Source organism: Wickerhamomyces anomalus (assembly GCF_001661255.1).
Source record: "Wickerhamomyces anomalus NRRL Y-366-8 unplaced genomic scaffold WICANscaffold_1, whole genome shotgun sequence".
Lineage (NCBI taxonomy): Eukaryota > Fungi > Ascomycota > Saccharomycetes > Phaffomycetales > Wickerhamomycetaceae > Hansenula > Hansenula anomala.
Window position 1 is genome coordinate 962520 of NW_017567110.1, and position 20520 is coordinate 983039.

The 20520-nt window shown below is 34.3% G+C and overlaps 8 protein-coding genes and 1 non-coding gene across 9 annotated transcripts; 5 read left to right on the forward strand and 4 right to left on the reverse strand.

The window, feature by feature from the left end:
* Positions 1–1540: 1540 nt before the first annotated feature.
* On the forward strand, positions 1541–2950 carry CDC4 (SCF ubiquitin ligase complex subunit CDC4; the record flags this gene model as incomplete). The annotated part of the gene is made up of 1 exon (XM_019180856.2): positions 1541–2950. A coding segment is annotated over one exon (1410 nt), but the record flags the coding sequence as incomplete, so codon positions are not given.
* Positions 2951–3227: 277 nt separating this feature from the next.
* WICANDRAFT_76173 (uncharacterized protein) lies at positions 3228–3680 on the forward strand (the record flags this gene model as incomplete). Its single annotated transcript, XM_019184337.1, has 1 exon — positions 3228–3680. One exon carries the CDS (start codon positions 3228–3230, stop codon positions 3678–3680), a length of 453 nt encoding a protein of 150 aa, XP_019041201.1.
* A 3974-nt stretch (positions 3681–7654) lies between these two features.
* Positions 7655–9155, reverse strand: WICANDRAFT_98602 (uncharacterized protein; the record flags this gene model as incomplete). Its single annotated transcript, XM_019186661.1, has 1 exon — positions 7655–9155. Exon 1 carries the CDS (start codon positions 8681–8683, stop codon positions 7655–7657), a length of 1029 nt encoding a protein of 342 aa, XP_019041202.1. The 5' UTR covers positions 8684–9155.
* A 1642-nt stretch (positions 9156–10797) lies between these two features.
* Positions 10798–10879, forward strand: WICANDRAFT_t9. The gene has a single exon. It is a non-coding gene; the product is annotated as a tRNA-Leu (tRNA).
* Positions 10880–11035: 156 nt separating this feature from the next.
* LST7 (Lst7p) lies at positions 11036–11725 on the reverse strand (the record flags this gene model as incomplete). Its single annotated transcript, XM_019181185.1, has 1 exon — positions 11036–11725. The coding sequence occupies one exon, from the start codon at positions 11723–11725 to the stop codon at positions 11036–11038; it is 690 nt and encodes a 229-aa protein (XP_019041203.1).
* A 177-nt stretch (positions 11726–11902) lies between these two features.
* Positions 11903–13352, forward strand: WICANDRAFT_76177 (uncharacterized protein; the record flags this gene model as incomplete). The annotated part of the gene is made up of 4 exons (XM_019184338.1): positions 11903–11929; positions 12030–12664; positions 12715–13271; positions 13327–13352. 4 exons carry the CDS (start codon positions 11903–11905, stop codon positions 13350–13352), a joined length of 1245 nt encoding a protein of 414 aa, XP_019041204.1.
* A 61-nt stretch (positions 13353–13413) lies between these two features.
* On the reverse strand, positions 13414–14565 carry DCR2 (phosphoprotein phosphatase; the record flags this gene model as incomplete). Its single annotated transcript, XM_019180835.1, has 1 exon — positions 13414–14565. A coding segment is annotated over one exon (1152 nt), but the record flags the coding sequence as incomplete, so codon positions are not given.
* A 1342-nt stretch (positions 14566–15907) lies between these two features.
* On the forward strand, positions 15908–17978 carry STE11 (mitogen-activated protein kinase kinase kinase STE11; the record flags this gene model as incomplete). The annotated part of the gene is made up of 2 exons (XM_019185337.1): positions 15908–16019; positions 16081–17978. 2 exons carry the CDS (start codon positions 15908–15910, stop codon positions 17976–17978), a joined length of 2010 nt encoding a protein of 669 aa, XP_019041206.1.
* Positions 17979–18052: 74 nt separating this feature from the next.
* On the reverse strand, positions 18053–18845 carry SPC34 (Spc34p; the record flags this gene model as incomplete). Its single annotated transcript, XM_019180366.1, has 2 exons — positions 18053–18317; positions 18373–18845. The coding sequence occupies 2 exons, from the start codon at positions 18843–18845 to the stop codon at positions 18053–18055; spliced, it is 738 nt and encodes a 245-aa protein (XP_019041207.1).
* Positions 18846–20520: the final 1675 nt, after the last annotated feature.

Consider the following 20520-nt stretch of genomic DNA (forward strand, 5'->3'; position numbering starts at 1 on the left):
CACTACAATAGATTTAAACAACTTAAAATAGCTACAAAGAAGATAACATTGTTACATTCCATCATATTTCAGGTATCTCAAACTGCTCAGATTTTCTCACCAAGAAATACTCAGGTCCTGAAATTCAAAAGACATTAACCTCCACACCATTCAAGAATCATTTCTTTTTAAATCTATAGGTACTTCACTCATTCTTTCATATTCAATCACAACCAATTGAACACCGGTTAACAAAAGACAACACAATATAGTTCCAAATCAAGTTTCATCATATTTAATATTATTACATTCAATAAATACTCAGAAATGAGGGGGGGAATGTCAGGTATTACATAACCAGAATAACCAATTATGCACAATTCATCAATACTCAACATTTCACATCAACTATAAGAAGAATCAAGAATCCACTAATTGTAACATTATATGTATATTAATAGAACATCGGAATTACCTTATATACACACAGTAGAGGATATTCTGTCATTTTTTGTGAATTCCCAAAATTGTGCTTTTCTTGACCAAAACAGAAAAAAAATCGTCTCTTGTTGGAAGAGCAAAAACAAAAACACCAAAAGATAAAACACACTCATCAACAAACACATCAATAAAAGCAAACCCCAAACAAAACAATACCCAGTTGTGCTCATCCATAGTATCAGCGACCTACCCACTCACTCCAACCAACCACTTGTCCCTTTTTACATTCCTCGCTCTTTGATTTTGAGGCTGCACATCCCAACAAAAGATTCAGGCTCGTTTTTGTTCCATATTTCACGGGATTTCGAAGAAACTAAGGATTTGAAGCCATAAATACCCACCTCATCATCACCAACAACGAAATCATTTATCAAAGTATTGCATCTTCATCATGTCAAGCAACCCCCCTCTTTTTCCCTTGGTCAACGCTGAAGTACCTTCAAGCTGCAGAATAAAGGATGATGATTTATATGTCTCAAGTAATGTTAACTCCAAGTTGAAAACACTATTTGCCTTGACTTCAGATGATGGAAATATCAAGCATAAGAAAAGAGCTGCTACAGATGAAGAATCGAGTTTGAATCATAACAACAACAAGCTCAATAATGATATCAAACGCCGTTTGACTTTGAAAGATGAGGATATAATGTCCCAAGATGGTATTGTTACAGATATTGGCCATGATCATGATGCTGGTTATGAAAGTGCTGTGGAAATGTCACAGATAACACCAACTGATACCACAAGTTGCAATACCAACAATAATAGCACAAATAGTCTCAATAACCCAAGAGCTACAACACCAACCCCTTCAACAATGAACTGCACCAACATAGATCAACAACAACAACAGCAACAACAACAACAACAACCTACAAATGGCATCAAAGATTACGAAAATAGTGAGCTACCTTTACCTTCCCCTTCCGCATCCCCTATACAGTCATCTTATGATGATTTGAATTTGATCACCCCAGAACCACCATTAACTAATTCTTTGGCAGTTATAGATTTTCTTGATGATCTTGCTACTGAATCTTTGAGCAAGAATGCTATCAATAATTTGATTTTCAGATTGATCACAAAAGCTGATAGAAGCACGTTAAGTGACTTTAGAGATTCAATAACCGAAGGTTTAAGACGAGATGTTATTTCAAATCTACCGCTGGAAATTTCATACAAAATCTTGAAATATTTGGATTATAAATCACTGAATAATATCTTGTTAGTTTCCAAAAATTGGAATAAACTAATAACTGGTGAATTTTGGAAAAATTTGCTGATTAAAGATAATTTCATAACCAGTGAAGAATTATTAGAATCAACTTCAAAATTGGTCAACAATCCTAATTATTATCAAAGCTTATACATTAAAAGATTTAAATTGCATCAAAATTGGACTGACCCTTCATTTGAACCAAGAAAAATTACGGTTCCAGGACATGGTGCTAACGTTGTTACTTGTTTACAATTTGATGATGAAAAAATCATTTCAGGTGCTGACGATAACATGATCAACATTTATAATCCAGATAATGGTGAACTTATCAAAATCCTTTCAGGCCACGAAGGTGGGGTTTGGGCTTTGAAATATGTTGGTAATCAAATTGTAAGTGGTTCAACTGATAGAACAGTTAGGGTTTGGAATCTGACCACAGGGAAATGTACACATATTTTCAAAGGTCATACTTCCACTATTAGATGCATGGAAATTGTTACAAATGAAGAAACAAATGAAAAATTCATTATTACAGGTTCAAGAGATAGTACTTTACATGTTTGGAGATTACCAGATGAAGATGATCAAGGTGAAGATTATGATGAAAATGATGTTATTAATCCATACTTTGTTTGTGTTTTGAGAGGTCATACCGCTTCAGTCAGAGCTGTCACAGGGCATGGAAATTTGATTGTATCAGGTTCTTATGATCATACAGTTAGAGTCTGGGACTTGAAAGAACAAAAGTGTAAATTTGTTTTGAGAGGTCATACTGATAGAATCTATTCTTGTCTTTTAGATTTGGAAAGAAATAGATGCATATCAGCTTCTATGGATTCAACGATAAGAGCCTGGAGTTTAGAGGATGGACATTGTATTGTTGAATTAACTAAACATACATCATTAGTTGGATTATTAGGGTTATCATCAAATTATTTAGTTAGTGCAGCTGCTGACGGTACATTAAGAGGTTGGAATCCAAATACTTATGATAATGAATTTACATTACATCATGATAACCATGCGGCTATAACTACATTCCATTCTTCTCCTAATATCTTAGTCAGTGGAAGTGAAGGTCAATTTAATGTTTATGATTTAAGCGCAAAAGGTGTGTTGATAAGGTCAAACCTTCTGGCTGATTCTGGTCAAATTTGGTCCGCAAAATTCAACTATTCAAAATGTGTTGTTGCAGTGGAGAAGAATGCACAAAGTTTTATTGAAATTTTAGATTTCAGTAAAAGTGCTTGATTTAAACGCTTCATATCTATAAGTTCTGATGAGTTCATGTGCAAAGAAAGATTAATGCAATTACATAAAGTTTATTACATCAAAATGTTTGTAGAGACCTTTATCAAATTTGACCAATCATGTTGTGTTTCCACACCTTATTTCGTAATGTCCTGCAAAACCCGATCACCACATCATCGGGGTGAAAAAAAAAAGTTATCGATTCGATCAATTTTATCAATTTTTTTCCTTAATTAAAAAATCTTTTCCTTCTCAAGATCTACACAGACATACAACAATGGCATCCAGCTCATCTGCTTTATTAAACGATGATATCGACAAAGTCTCTATCCATGACCACCTTGATATGAGAACTGAAGAAGAAAAGTTATTCGGCCCTCCTTTTGCTTACTACAAAAAGAAGAAGGCACCTTTGAACTTCAATTTGGTTATTGCTGGTGTTGTTTTCGTTATTGTTGCCGCTACTGACTTCTTATTAGCTACAAATATTGTCATTTATGTCAGAACTCTAAATCCAAACTCAACCAAAGATGCTGTTAGACACACTGCTGTTGTTTTAATGTCATTGGCTTTAATTTGGGTCACTTATAGATTCTCTGTTTGGTATGTCAAGAAATTTAAGATTAGAGATAGTTTGAAACAAAATAAACTATACCAAAGAATTGCTAATGAAGTGATAGAGATGGAGAACCTATTGGAAAACCCAGGTGAAAATGATAAAAGAGATTAGCACTATATAGCTTTTATGAATACGCTACGATTGTAATGCAGCCAAAACCGGTAGAGACAGTATTTTCGCGAACTCTGACTTTCAATTTACCCGCAAGTTGACGCGTATGGGAAAAATTAAGAAAATCATCAAAATAAACGCGTTAATTCAACAGATAAAGGGAGGCAACAAAACAACAATAAACCACTGATACACTAAAGCACAATAAGCCATGGGTAGACTAGTTGGTTTGGAGTTGCATAACTTCAAATCTTACAGAGGTACTGCTTCTATAGGGTTTGGTACTGCCCATTTCACAAGTATCATCGGTCCTAATGGTTCTGGTAAATCAAATATGATGGATGCTATCTCTTTTGTTTTGGGGGTTAAATCTCAACATCTTAGATCCAATCAATTGAAGGATTTGATTTATAGAGGACGGGTTATGGAAGGTGGTATTGAGCAATTAGATGAAAATGAATATAATGATGATGATCCTGAAAAAGCTTATGTTATGGCTATTTACGAAAAAAGTGATGGAGAAATCTTACAATTGAAAAGAACTATCAGTGCAAGGGGTCAAAGTGAATACAGAGTCAATAATAAAGTGATATCTGCGGGTGAATATTCAAATATTTTGAAGAAGGAAAACATTTTAATCAAAGCAAGAAATTTTTTGGTTTTCCAAGGTGATGTCGAACAAATTGCTTCACAATCTGCCGCCGAACTAAGTAAACTGCTTGAAACTGTCAGTGGATCATTAGGTTATAAAAGAGAATATGAGACTTTAAAAGATGAACAAGATCAAGCTAAAGAGGATACCGCAGGGATTTTATCCAAGAGAAGAACTTTGATTAGTGAATTGAAACAATATAAAGAACAACGTCAAGAAGCCGAACAATTCAAAGCAAAACTTCACGAGAAGAATAATCTAACCAAACTTTTAACTTTATGGAGATTGTACCATATTGAAGAGAAAAGAGAGGCTTTGGCTGAAACTTTTGATCAAAACAAACAGGTTTTAAAAGCTTTAAAGAATCAAATTGCAAAAGCTGAAGAAGAATTCAAATCAGTTAGATCTTTATATGCCAAAGAATCCTTGAAATTAAAAGACTATAATAAGCAAATTGAGAAAAAGAAAGCACAAATCGGTTCAAAGAAGAGAGATCTGTTACCAATAGAGGCTCAACAAGAGGTTATCAATGGTAAAATTTCTTCATTCTCAAAACGTATAAAGTCTTTGACAGCTGATGCTGAAAGACAAGCTACATTGGTTGCTGGTGTCGAAAAGCAAATTAAAGTTGTTAATAAGGCTAAAGCTAGTGCTGAAAAGGAATTCCAATCTAAGCATTCAAGTTCAAACATAACTCCAGAAGATCAACAAGAATATGAATCTTTGAAACAGAAATATTTGAGTGAGGGTGGTGCATCCGAAGAGGAACAGTTAAGTCTTTTGATTGTACAAAAGAATGAAATTCAAGCTATTTTGGCAACTTTGGCTTCACAAAGATCAATTTCAGATAATAGAGTTGAAGAGCTTAAAGGTCAACAATTAGAATTGAAAAATGGGTTGACTTCAGTTTCTACAGAGTTGAATGAACTTAATGAATTGCTCAATAACAAGAAAAATGAATTGAAAAATTTAAACATAGAGACTGAAAACTTCATAACAAAAGAATTTGAATTAAATTCAAGACTTAAAGAAACCTTAGTCAGCTTGGAGGATTTGAATGCTAATCAAAGAGAAACCAATAAGGAAAGAAAGCTAAGAGAGAATGTCAATACTTTAAGAAGATTATTTCCAGGTGTTAAAGGTTTACTATCAGATTTATGCCAACCTAAACAAAAGAAATATGAACTTGCAGTTTCCACTATTTTAGGTAAGAATTTCGATTCTGTGATTGTTGAAAATTCTGTTATTGCACATCAATGTATTACATATTTGAAAGAACAAAGAAGTGGTGTTGCTAGTTTTATCCCTCTTGACACTATTGAAGCTAGAGCTATTGATTCTCGTTTGCGTCATATTGACGATCGTGCAAGACCAACTGTTGATATAATAGATTATGACTCTTCATTGGAAAGAGCAATACAGTATGCTTGTGGTAATTCAATGGTCTGTGATAATATTGAAACAGCTAAAGAATTAAGATGGAGAAAAAACGTTGATGTTAAGGTCGTCACCTTGGATGGGTCATTGATTCATAAAGCTGGTCTAATGACTGGTGGTCGTTCCAGAAATGATCAAAGAAGATGGAATAAAACTGAAGTTCAAAACTTGACAAAACTTAAGGATGATTTACAATTTGAAATTGGTCAACTACAAACTAAAAAGCCAAACTTTATGGAAGTTAAGACTTTGGAAAATGAACTGTTTGAGATTGAATCTCAAGTTGCTTTAGTTAGAAGAAGGAGAGTTGAATTGGAAAGATCTATTCTGAATTTTGATGCTGAAATTAAGTACTATAGTCAGTCAAGTGATGTGGAAACTAGACGTAAAGAAGAAGAATCAAAATTAACCAACGTTAACTCACAAATTCAACAACAAGAATCAACTATATCTAAGCTACAGAAGGGTATTTTTAAAGATTTTTGCTCAAGACTTGGTTTTAAGGATGTTAAAGAATATGAAATTAATAGTGGATCCAAGTTCAGAGAACAGTCGAAAGAGTTGAAACATTATCAATCCGAACTTTACAAGCTTCAAAAGAAGTTAGAATTTGAACAAGAACGTTTTAATGAGACTAATAAACGTGTTGAAAATATTGAAAGTCAAAAATCAAGTTATGAAAAGAATTTGAAACAATTAACCAAAGAAAAAGATTTGATCAACGATGAAATTGATCGTTTGGAAAGTGAATTAGAAGTTACTACACAAGAATTGGCAGATTTTGAAAAGTCCATTGAAGAGAAATCTCTTGAAACTAAGAAAGCTGAGGATTTATTAGGTGAATATAATTCAAGTTATGAAAACACAAAGAAAGAGCTCGAGTTAACTCAACAAGATATTGAGAAATATACTGAGGATAGAATTGGTGTTTTGAAGAATTGTAAAATTGAAAATATTCAAATCCCGTTGTCGGAATCATCATTAGATTCTTTACCTATTGATAATTCTGAAGAAGTTTTTGAAGCTGCTGATAACATTGTGATTGATTATGATCTGTTGTCAACCAGATATCGTGAAAATAATAATGAAGTTATTGAGAATGAATTTTTGGAGAAATTATCAGATATAACGAAAGAATTGGAAACTTTATCACCAAATATCAAAGCTATTGAAAGATTGAATGAAGTTGAAAAGAAGATGGATGATATTGATAAGGATTTACAAAGGGCTAGAGGTCAAGAATTGAAGATTGTCAAAAGATTCCAAGAGGTAAAAAATAAGAGATATGAATTATTTATTGATGCATTTAGTCATATTTCTGAAAAGATTGATCCTATTTATAAAGAACTAACCAAGGCTAACAATTCTGCATTAGGTGGTGGGTCTGCTTATTTAACTCTAGAAGATGAAGATGAACCATATCTTGCTGGTATAAGGTACCATGCTATGCCACCTATGAAAAGATTCAAAGATATGGAATTTTTATCAGGTGGTGAGAAGACAGTTGCAGCTTTAGCATTATTATTTGCAATTCATTCATTCCACCCTTCACCTTTCTTCGTTTTGGATGAAGTTGATGCTGCTCTAGATAACTCAAATGTTAACAAAATTGCCAATTATATTACTAAACATGCTGGTCCAAACTTCCAATTTATTGTTATTAGTTTGAAGAATGGGTTATTTGAAAAATCAGATGCTTTGGTTGGTATCTATAGGGAACAAACTGAGAATAGTTCAAAGACCTTGACGCTCGATTTGAGATCATATCCTGAAGTTGCTTAGATCCAACTTTTGTCTACGGTTAAAATTTTAATGAATGTAATTAGCTTTTTCTTTACTTGTAGCCATGTATATTAATCCGTTAAAAATTCCCATAAACAAATCATCAATGATATAATTGCTTGTATTCATTCAAATCTTGAACAGTTGTTGCACTTCCACCGCAAACAATGACAACAATAATATCATTTGGTTTCAAATCATCAAAGAAATCAATATTCTTCTCAATCAACTTGTTATAAACGCTGCACAAAGCAACACCGCATGCTGGTTCAACGATGATATTGAGATCATTGGCAAATCTTATACAAGAGTTTGCTGCGTCTGAATCAGTAACCAATAGGTTTTTAGTCTTATGGGTATTATAGTATTCCAATGTCTTTGAAGAGACATATGGACAAGCCAATGAAGTTGCAATAGTTTTACAACTCTTTATGACCACTTGCTTATTAGCCTTTATAGATTCCTCAAAAGTTGGACAGGAATCAGTTTCTAGAGTTAAAATTGGGACATTGGATAGGTTGTTTCTTCTTAATCCTTGAACCAATCCATTATATAGTCCACCACCACCCATAGAGCAAACAACCCCTTTCAATTTATCCAATTCATTTCTTGCCGCCAATTGGTCAACAATTTCATCAACCATAGAGGAATGGCCATGCCATATAGCTGGGATATCATAAGGGTGACAATAGATTGGTACCACATCTTCTCCTAGACTTGGAATCAAAACATCTCTTAGATATTCAGCAGCTTCACCAATATTTTCACCTTTCACCAAGACAGTGGATCCATTCCGTTCAATCTTTTGTCTCATTTTCAAGCTTGTAGCTTTTGGAATAACAACTGTGGATTCCAAATTATAGAAATTTGAAGCGCAAGAAACAGCGTTACCAGCATTACCACCAGAAGCAGCATAAACATGAATTTTCTTGCCATTGTTTGCTGGGTTTGCTTTGATTTCATCTAAAGAAGTCTTTATCAAGTTGGACAATCCACGGATCTTATAACTTCCTGAAGGTTGAATAAATTCTTGTTTCAAAAAAATTCTACATGGCGCTTCTTTTGTCAACTCCTTAGAATCCACTAAAGGAGTCTTAATATATGGGACTTCTGTATGTTTAGCAATTGTCATCTTCACAATTTTAGGTATAGTGTAAGGACGTTTGTGAGACTTGTTTTTTGATTTTGACTTGTTGATCTAATACCTAATTGACTAGCTTTGTGTCAAACGATTAACTTAAAGAGAGGAAATCTAGAGATTTCACATCCTTTATAAGGCTCCTTTGAAGTTGGAGATATTGGGATACTGAATAGAGCAACAAACTGTGTTCAACATCGGATAGAGAAGGATTGTTGAGCCTGAGTGAAATGTTTTCAGCTCTAGCCGTTGTTATCAGCTCCAAAACTCCACTGAGTCAAAACCAGGTCAAGCTCCGGAGTCAAAATGGGTAGAAAAACCTCATCGGCAAGCGAATTTTTGTGACACAAAAGCGCGTTGGTTACCTGAAATATAAAAAGTTTTTGAGTTGTGTTGAAGATAGCTCAAATTGAGTTGTGTGTTTAGAGATGAAAAGTACCACTTCTTACAGTCTGTTTGTTTAAGCTCAGCTTCCAACGGTCCTTGGTAGGCTGACAGCAGTCAAAAGTTGTATCCTCTACACATACGCCCGATGGCTTGTTGACATTTGAGCCTTTCACATCTACGGCAGCATATTCACCAAAGCTTTGATCCCAACTTACAAATCATATGTAACAACCGTGTAGTCATTCACCACGGATTCCATGACTACAGGGGATATACTTGTATATTATTGATCAGTTAGATGAACGGTTTGTTTTGGATGTTAATGATTACGTTCTACATTGGTTGTTGTTGTATCTGTTTGTTTTGGGTGGTTGCTATAGTATTTTGAGGCTAAAAAATATGTGTTTTTGAACCCAATTATTTGTAGAACATGATTTAATGATAGTTTGTGTGTTTACTTGGGTGGATATCATTGATGATTGATGGTTTTACTTATACATAGTGGATTTTGGCGTTATGGCCACTCATTTCACGTGACTAGATCTTGAGTTCTTTCAGCTAATTATTTTTATTATATCTGAAAGCCAAATATAATAGTTCAAGTAGCAGAAGCATCTCACTGTATGCTCTAACTATTATACTAGTTGTAATTAAGCGCAAATTTGTTTAGAAACAGGTTCATCCTGTGAAATTTGGCGTCGTCGCGGACTGGTCACATGACTAAATTTTCAAACGAAAATAATAAAACAACATTGTATGATACCAGTATGAATTGAGTAGATTTTTACAGTCTGTGGCTTCTGAAGTTAATAATAATGTATCATTCTTGTACCTATTTCACAATGTAATTTTTTTGATTTTTGAAATTTAAAGAATTTTAACGACGTACCTATCTGTATTTTATAAAACAAATAACGGTATATCTACATTTATTTGAAAAGTACTTTTCTTTTTTCACCCTAAAAATACATTTATCGTAGAGGAAATTCAAGATTATTAAGAAAACAGGACTTTGATATATATATGGCCTAGCAAAGTATGTGGAATAATGTTGCTTGAAAATTTGAATTTCGAGTGGTACTAGTAGTACTAGTTTTTTTTTTCATTTTCTCATAGTTAAGTTCTGCCGCGAAAACGCGTGCTAACAAATACACAAAGAACAATAAGCACAAAATACGGAGTTCAGTTCGTATGCTGGTCTATTGAAATCGGTACCATTATGATCTTTGGAAGCTAGAGATGAAATTGATATACATAAATAATCTTTATATTTGAAATTGGAAAATTAACCTGTACACAGTTAACTATGGCACAAGCTTCGTGTTTGTTCGAACCACCAAATTTTTTTCAATCAGGGATCCTTTTAAAAGCTTAGAGACCGTATAAATTAATGGTTCTCATTATTTACTACAATTTATTACGATTATATAGTTGGTTCCTTTTGAATTAGTTGTTCTTATGCATAAGACGCGTTTTGAAATTTCTACACATGTAAGTTCACTACCAAATTAACAACCATCAAAACCAAGGCAACGCTGTTGTAACGAGCAACAACAACCAATGGAAATGGATAAATCATACCCGATTTCTTTCCAAGGGTACGTGAACTATTAAAACTCGTTTGTTATTTGATTTAATATCAATATTTTACACATTTACCCGGACTTAAAGCACGCATGTTTTTCGATCTGGACTATCCACGACCAAAACCACTCAAGTTAGGATCTTTGGCCGAGTGGTTTAAGGCGTTCGACTCAAGATCGAATATCGTAAGATGCAGGAGTTCGAATCTCCTAGGATCCAATAATTTTTTTTTGTAAATTTTGCAAATTTTTTTAAATAGAGAGGAGAGAGAGCAATAAGAATACTACAGCCAGATACTAGACATTTAGCTGTCTATACTGATATACATTAGCTTTGGGTTTCGTCGTTGTCTCGTTGTTTTAGTTGAATCATAAGTCATTTCGGGTTTCCGATATCATCTTGTTTAATTAGCTTCCTCAATAACTTTGAATTCCACCTATGTATTTTAACGAAAAGCTCATCGTCACTTAATAATTCAATTAAACTTTTGGAATGCTGTACTTTACCTCTTAAAAAGATTTCATTATTTTTTGAATTTTGCAGTTCAATTTTGATGCTTGATTCTTTCAAATAATCAATTATGACAGTAATGTTCTCCACAATGAGGTCCCAGTTTTGTAATATGGCTGCCTCACTCTCACTATTGACTATGAACGAATACCTTCTCTCTGATCCTCTTGCTTCTAAATCTTTGATCTTGAAACTTTGAGTAATTGAATAACCTCTAAACTCATCTCCGAAATACATGGGTTTGGAATCATAAACAGTGGACTCTTCCGATAAACATTTCCTCACTATACTATTCAATAGCCTAAATTTAACACCGGAATACTGCGTCGTGATGAAAATATCCTCACTTTTAGGGTCTTGAGTTCTCAACGTTGTCAAATTCTCTCCAGAATATGATTTTGGGAACATCAACAAACAAGACTTGCAATAAGATTCTTTGGAGAAGCTTGGAAGTATGAACTGATCCACCTGGTCCACAGTTGTTGTCTGAGTACATAATATAGATTTGGGGCCATGTTTATCACAGAAATGGGCTAGTGTTATACTAAAACTCATGGTGTTTATTGTGCTGTCGTTTGTTGACATTTTTTGGTTTTGATTTGTTGTGTTTTTTTTTTGAAAGGGAAAAGAAAAATCAACAACCAATTGACATAATCTTCCTCAAATATCCTTGACTTTGATAAAGTTGGGTTTTGGCTTAGAAGAACCGGATCATAGAGTTCCAACAGAGTGATGTCCATACGGTACGACTCTACTGAGGTAACTGGGCTCAATGTCAATGTGGAGGGTTGTATAATACATCCAACAAGAGTTCGTATCTCTTGAATCTGTTATCAAAGATCAATCACTAACCTTTCAGCGTCGTCTAAGACATGTCACAGGAATCTATTTGAGAAACCTATCCACAGACTCATCAATTGATGGCCAACAACGAAGAAAATCGTCAACTACAACACCAACCACCCCAACAAAGGCAAGCAGAAACACAAAAGAACAGATCATAGGGTTCGAAACACCATTAGAAAGACAACTTCATCTTCAAAAGCTTAATAATGAAAAATTCCTTAATGTATTTTGTTCATTGCATTTCCTCAATGACAAAGATGAAAACCAATGCTTTTATGTCAGTGAAGTTAGAGACAGGTCATTGAATGCTGATTTTCAAGAGTTTAGTTTATCATCTTTGAAAAATTCCAAAGATCAACAATTTACATTGAAAGTTTGGTCCAGTAATTACAGGAATCCAGATTCATGGAAACTACTTATAGACATTGATGCAAGACTCCCCAATTTGCTGTACATAAACAAAACTATGGATTTGATCAACATAGACACAAAAAATAGCATATTTATTTCCCTATATGATGGTGTTTATTTGCTACCCAATGAAGAATTCAACCTGAATGAATATCTCCACCTTGCATCAAACTCAACACAGCTAGGTAATGAATCAAAGCTGAAAGTTGTATCATTCACTTATGATTTGGTGTTAAAGTTAAATAATTTACAACTAGTTGTGGAAGATCTTATTAAAACAAAAAAAGATTATCAAAGCAGATAGAAGAAACATTAGAAGACTCACAAAGCATAGATACATTTAAAATTGAAAAAATTAAAGCTGCTATAGAGAAACAAAAAGAACTCAATAAACAGAGGAGACAAAAGTTGGAAGAATTAAAAAAGGAGAAGGCTAAAAAATTGAAAGAAATAGAAAAAAGGCAATCTCGAAGCACTATATCCTCAGAAGAGTTTATCAAGATGAAGGAAGAATTTAGTTCATCATTGATCAAGCATGAGAATGTCTTGCAAGAATTATTAATTGAACGAGCAAAAGTTACTAAAATAGTTGCAAAGATCTTTCCTAGAGACGATATTCGTGAATGGCTAAATGTTCGAGATTTTGAAATTCTACCTGAACAATTAAGTCAAAATGAGTTGACAAAACTAATCAATACAAATGATAAAGTTGTTATTGAGCAGATAAATGCAAGTTTTGGATATTTGTGCCAAATTGTTTATTTGTTATCTCATTATTTGGCAATCCCATTAAAGTATCAAGTTCAACCATTTGGAAGTACATCATACATCATTGACAAGATTAGTAAGATTAATCAAAGGACAATTTTTCCATTATTTAATACAACACATTATTATAGATTTCAGTATGGGGTCATGTTATTGAATAAAAACATTCAAGATATATCAAAAGAAGTTTATAACTATTGAAAATTTACAACTTTTTTGTTTTGCACTAATGTTTGTTGATCAAAGATTTCATTAGGTGTTGTTTCTAATCTTTTATAAGTTTTAACAGTTGCATCCGATGTATCAATATCGAATATTCTCAATCTTCTTGTTGTTCCACCATAACCTCCATAACCACCTTCTCCTGATCCACCTCCATAACATAACCATAACTTATTGTTCAGTTCAGCATTTGAATCAAGTAGACAATAATCATTACAATGATCATGACCAACAGAGACAATTGAAACCCCAATCTTTGCAAATAAATCTCTTGCATAAGTGTTGTATTTTGGTGCTGTTATACCCTCTTTGTAATTACCAATGAATGGCTGATTATTTAAATTTTTGTATTCAGGTAATGGAATATGGAATAGGGCAAACGATAGATGATTTTCATGCGTTTCAAGAATAGATTCATGTTGACGTTGAACAAACAGTAATTGATTTTCCTTAATCCAATCATAACCTGGATTAGTCTTTGGTCTTGGTGAATATTTGTGAGAATCCAACACATAAAATGTTAACAAATTTGTCTTTTTATCATTATCTTTCACGGAAAATACATAGTTCCCAACACCATCAACGTTAGAAGGACCTGCTTGAGCTAATGAATAAGGTGCGGCTTCAATCAAACTCATCAGTTGTTCTCTTGTGAGGGAGCCTTCATCGTCATGATTACCAAACATCACGGCATACGGTATTTTTCTTTTGATAAATGGGTTTAAAACTTTCAACATTGTTGTTACAGAATCAAATGAATCATCACCAAATACTTGATCACCGGTTAAAACCACAAGATCTGGGGTTTCGATATCTAGGACAGACTCCAAAAATTTCAATGTTCGTTTATCAGCTTTACAGTCAGCAACTTCAGGGTATTGATCACGACAAACACCTTCATCTGTACTGAAATGTAAGTCAGCAACTTGTAATACTTTAAAACGAGCACCTGCATCTATCTTGAGCTTTGGCTTCTCAACTTTGGTCATTGGAGAATGCTTTAATGTAATATAAGCAGGAACTTGACCTGATAATCCTTTGATAGGTTCTTTTATCAATTCCCACTCTGGTCTTGGGTCAACTGCATCTGCACCAAACAAGACATCAACGTTATAAATGTATTTTTCTTCATGTTCTTTGTTATATTTTTCATGTCTATAATTCCATCTAGAATCTTCTGTTTCTGATAGCCTAAAATCTGTAATGACTTCAGTATTCTCATCCAAACTCTTGAGTGGCAATTTCCTTATAAATATGTATTGCTGTCTCAACTTTGAGGATTTTTTACCATTGTGGTTGTAATTTAAAGGTTTGGGTATTTTATACCAATTCTCAGCTGGTTGACAATGCTCATTACCGAAAAGTGAGCATGTTTTAAATTCAACATCAGTGACTATGAATCCTTCTTGATCATGAAAGTTGAGGTTCTTTGGTAACGATGGTTGTTGGATTCTTAGATATGTGAACACAAGTGATACAAGAGCAAACAAGATAAAAACGTAGGTGAAAAGCCTGGTCAAGCTTCGTTTGAGCACCATTGTAAGCTTTCCAGTGATTGGGTAATGGTGGGAAATACGCCTTTGATTCGTTGACAGTGTATTATCTGTTTGTTTGTTCTATTGTACTTGTCTTTTTTTTTGTTTACATCGCGTTTCCAGCTTGAATCACAGCAAAACAAAATCATCAACACCAAAAAATTGTCTACTAAACGTCAAAAGAACGGCCTCCTCAACTTCTACAAATAAGCAAAAGATGGAATTTAATAAGTCATAACTCGTGTATTGTTCATCAAACTCATAACCGTGAAATACCCATATTCAACATACCCAAAATACTACTTTGAGGATGGTCTATGTCCACTATTCATAATCAGTGGATTCTGTTGGCTTCCACTGCCATGTGAATGGGCTCCAACTCGGTTTCCAGGTTGGTGAGCTGGATTGAGACCGTGTGGTTTGTTGATGCTATTCAAGGGAACCTTTTTGTCTCCTAATTGGACCTGTACATCCTGCCCTTCCAGTGGATCCTTGTAATCAGCTTCTTGATTATTGCCACTCATTTTTAAGTATATTGATACCTTTAATGTGGTTTGGTTCATCTCAAAAGATGAAATTGTTTTGAAATGAATTGCCATTTGACGTTTTTTCTCCAGACTCAACTCTGCCAATATACAGAGTGTCATTATCCTATAGCCCTACGAAGTTCCGAGCCTCACAAATGACCTTGAAAGATGGGGAGACGTGCTAATGATTACAAGTTCCAATACCAGTGATCCCATTTAAACATTCTATTTAACCATCAACTAATACAACCTTTGTAGGCTATACTATCTCGAAAAGTATGATTCTGCCAGATCTGTGATTACATAAGTTTCGCGACACCGTGTTGAAATCTTGAAACCGCCTACAAAGAGTTGAGCTTCTCCAAACATATGAACATTAAGATTTAAAGTCCAAATAAACGCTAAAAATGAGCACCACAGAGTGAGTCATGCTTTTTTCAATACTCGAATTATATTCAGTACTAACAATTGGAAGCTCTACTGATCTTTTGGACTGGTTACAGACCTTAAGATTGGAAAGCTATCATGAAAACTTTCAAGGTGAGTTGACATTCCACTCCATAACATCCAACTTGAACCTAGCCAAACTAACACCAATTAGACAATAATATAACATTTCAAGAACTCAAATTCATAGATTCAAGCATACTAAAGGATATAGGTGTAGCAAAGATTGGTGATAGATTGAAACTCGAGCTAGAGATCAAGAAATTCAAAGATTCGCAATCACTTTCATTAATAAAGGCTGATGAGCTCTTCAGTCAGATTACTGCCAAAAACCCAAAGAGAGCAAGCAGACACTCTGCATTACTTTCCAATAATAACAGGTCTGAATTTAGATTGGATCCACCTCCACAAAAGAATGAAAAATCGTTGGTATCATTTATTCTACAAAACGGGAGTACTGTCAAGATAAATGTTAGTGGATGTTTCAATGCAACTTCAATTAAAAAGAAATTGATCAAATTCTTAGACTTCCCTAACAAAAATCCAAGCTTCTATGATGTTTACCTTACAGATGCAATTGGTAACTTACATCTATTATTTGACGTGGAACTAGTCACTATTTGTCACTCAAATGATCGCATAGAAAAATCAAGAATACTATTTTGTCCAAAGAACGAAACTCCTTCACCAGATGCAATTGAAGTTTCCAAGAGATACGTTTCAAAAGAACCTAAAAAAATTGAAAATAGTGATTCATATGAACAACCAACATCTCAAGATAAACAATTCAGAAGTATATTTGGACAAAGACCTTCAAGCCAACTTATATCTACAAATATTTCACAATATTTCCCTGAGGCAAATCAAGAAAAACTACAAAAAACAATACGAAACTCTGTCAGATATTCAATCAGAATGTCCACTTTTGGTGATGCAAGAAATTTGAAATCAACTGTTGGTGATGTGCTTGTTGGGAACACAAACCAAATCGATCGTGCAAGATTTTCAACTATTGGAACAATGGATTCATTGAATTTGAAATCAAGTATGGATCAAGAAAAACAAAGATTCTCCATCGCAAGCTCCATAACATCTGATAGAACTTCTAAAATTGAATTGTTTGATGTGGATTCTGATAGTGATGAAGAAGAGTTTGTTTCAAACACTTTGAACAATGTTCAATTATCATCAGGTCCAACAAATTGGTTGAAAGGTGCCAGAATTGGATCAGGTAGTTTTGGTACTGTGTACCTAGGTATGAATGCTGTTACTGGTGAATTGATGGCCGTCAAACAAGTTGAATTAAGGCCTTTGGCTGATGATTCTGGCAATGATGGTCAAGCAAGTAATAAAGAAAATAATAATCAAGTACACCAAAAGATAATTGAAGCTTTGCAGCATGAGATGACATTGTTAAAAGAACTACATCATGAAAACATTGTCACTTATCTAGGCTCAAGCTCTGATGATGTTCATGTGAATATTTTCTTAGAGTATGTCCCTGGTGGATCTTTGAGCTCTATGCTTACAAACTATGGTCCTTTTGAAGAACCTTTGATTAGAAATTTCACAAGACAAATACTAATAGGTGTCAATTATTTACACTCGAAAAACATTATACATAGGGATATTAAAGGTGCAAATATCTTGATTGATATTAAAGGTGAAGTTAAAATATCAGATTTTGGTATTTCCAAAAAATTAACTTCAAACACCAACATTTCCAAGAGGGCTTCATTACAAGGTTCAGTTTATTGGATGGCTCCAGAAGTTGTCAAACAAATAGCAACAACTGCAAAAGCAGACATTTGGTCTGTGGGCTGTTTGATAGTTGAAATGTTTACTGGTAAACATCCTTTCCCAAATTTCAGTCAAATGCAAGCCATTTTCAAAATTGGTACACATAATACACCGGAAATACCAAAATGGTGTACTCCTGAAGGTAGAGACTTTTTAGAACAGACATTTATACTGGATTATGAAAAAAGACCAGGTGCTGCTGAACTATTGAACCACAGTTTTTTAAACTCTTTATTGGTCGGTGGTAAATAAATGCTCCATTATCAATATTTATTACGTAGACAAGCTACATTTCATTGAACTTGAATTACGTATTTCATAAACACTCATATTTGCTCTTTACTCCTTTGTGATAACTCTGCTTCTAATCGTCTGATTTCTTCTTCCTCCTGTGCTATTAGATCTTTTGCAGACTTCTTTTTTGGTTGTGTCTTTTCTGTCCCGAGTTCCCTATCATTCAATGATATGTTTAACATGGATAGTTGCCTTCTTTGTTTCTCTATTGTCTCTTCATGTTTCATGATTTCAGAATTTAACAACTCCCATTTTCTTACATAGTTTTCAAGCTCTTCATTAACGCCATCAATAGGACTAAGAGCTTAGGTTAGTATTCTGATCTCTAGTAGTATACAACAAACAAACTCACTATTTTTCCAAAAGTTGTCTAACCGTTTCACACAACACATCAACATCATAATCACCTTGATTTGCTTCATTAAATTTCTTCAACAAGTTCTTTACACCTTTACTTTGCTCTGAAGATTCAACTGTTGTATCAATCTCTTTAGGTACAAGGACAACTGAAGGTCTATTAAATTCTGTTTGGTAATTCTGTATTTCATTACCGTCACTGTTCAGCTGTTGTTGGATCTCTAAATTTTCAAACTCATCATTCAAATGGTCCACCACACCTCTAGTACCATCAACTCTTTCAGCTTTTCCCTGTGGATCAACGTGATATAGTGTGTTTTCATAATTATCAGCATCTCTTAAAAGTGTAGTTATATCTGGTTTTGAAATTAGGGCATTTGTGAAAATGCCTGGTGGTCTGAAGTAAAGTGTTTTCAATGAGTTTGCACTGTTATTTATTGATTCTAAGTAGCTCTGTAGGCCTGACATTTTGGTATTAGATCTATATTGTCTTCATAAAGCTTGAAAGCTGTAACCTTTTCGTGTTTTTGTTTGTTTTGATTTCGTTTATTATTGGTCGGATGAAAAGGCATCACGTGAAATTTCTCGACACTGTAATTTTCTGCCTAAATTTTAACTGGGACGAGCCTAGCACGATCGCGATCTAGGCAGAGGCCTCACCAGAATGTTGCTGTGCGTGCTTGAACCGGCACCCTTCAAATGAATTTTGAAAGAAAAAAAAATTTGAGATCAGTGTGAAACGTAAACATGACTTGAAAATATCAAACAACAAACAACCAAGTTCTCATCAATTACAAGTCAACAAGATGTCTCTTGAAAACTCAAAGAGGCCCAATGAGTCATCTGAAGTCAATGGCAATGGTACCTTAGGCCAACGGAAACGTATACGGACAAGTAAGGATGGTGAAAGACCTCAAAAGAGAAGACTGTCATCGAGTTCCGATGGCCAGCAACTAAAGATTCAACATATATCAACAAGTGCTTCAAGACCTCCAATAATACCGTTAGCACCATCTCAAAGATTAGATTTACTAAAGAGAAGACAGAGATGGAGACAAACCAACTTTTACAATTCAAGAAACCACCTTGCTGGAAGCGGTTATTCAAGTTCAAGATCAACTAGAGAACCATCAGTCGAAACAGGAACGCTAGTTTCTATTAATTCTAAGGCATCACAATCCAATTATGTTGAAGCATCTACACAGACAGACTCAATACCTTCTTTGAAATCAAGAACTATACAACGTGCTAAACCTTCACAGGTAGATTCAAAAACAGCATCAGGTGTTTTCTCTGGAGAAATTCTATATGATTCAGATGATTTGAATGAAGGTAAAAACAAAAGTCCAGTTAAGTTTCCAGACTCTAAATCAAGTCATAACAGGGCAGTTCCAGTTTCTTCCGGTACCCTGAATGCTTTAGTTAATGACAAAAAGAAAATTACACAAGTTGAAAAACCAAAACAAATCGTTGAAGAACCTGTTAAGCAAAAAGAACCTGTTGAACCACCGGTAAAGGAAGCATCAGTCGGACCTAGTGCAGGCTTCAACTTTTTGAATTCTAAACCAAAGAAGATCGAAGAACTAGGTGATACTGAGCAAGAATCAAAAGAGAAAGAACCAGTGCCCTCTTTCTCATTTGGAGCGCCTAAAGATACTTCAAAGGATTCTCCAGCTGCTAACAAAACTTTCTCATTCGGTGCAAAGATTAGTGACATCAAAGAAACGTCAACTCCAGCATTTTCATTCTCTTCGAAAGTCGAAGACAAAGAAAAGCCGAAGCCAACGTTTTCATTTGGATCCAAACCTGAATCTCAAAAGGCACCAACATCAACATTATTTGGCTCCAAACCAGAAGCATCTAATTCTGAAGAAACAAAAGGTGCTGCAAAACCTACATTTTCTTTCGGGAACAATAGTTCTGAAGCACCATCACTATTTCCAAAAGATAAAAAACAAGATGAAGCAAAACCAGCTCTTTCATTTGGCTCCACTTCAACTACGATAAACCCTGCATTCAACTTTGCTCCAAAAAAAGTAGAGTCCACAGAAAAAGAACAATCAAAACAAAAAACTCCAGCACTTTCTTTTGGTGGTGCTTCAAGCAGTACTGCTGCCCCTGTACCTTTATTCGGTGGAAAGAA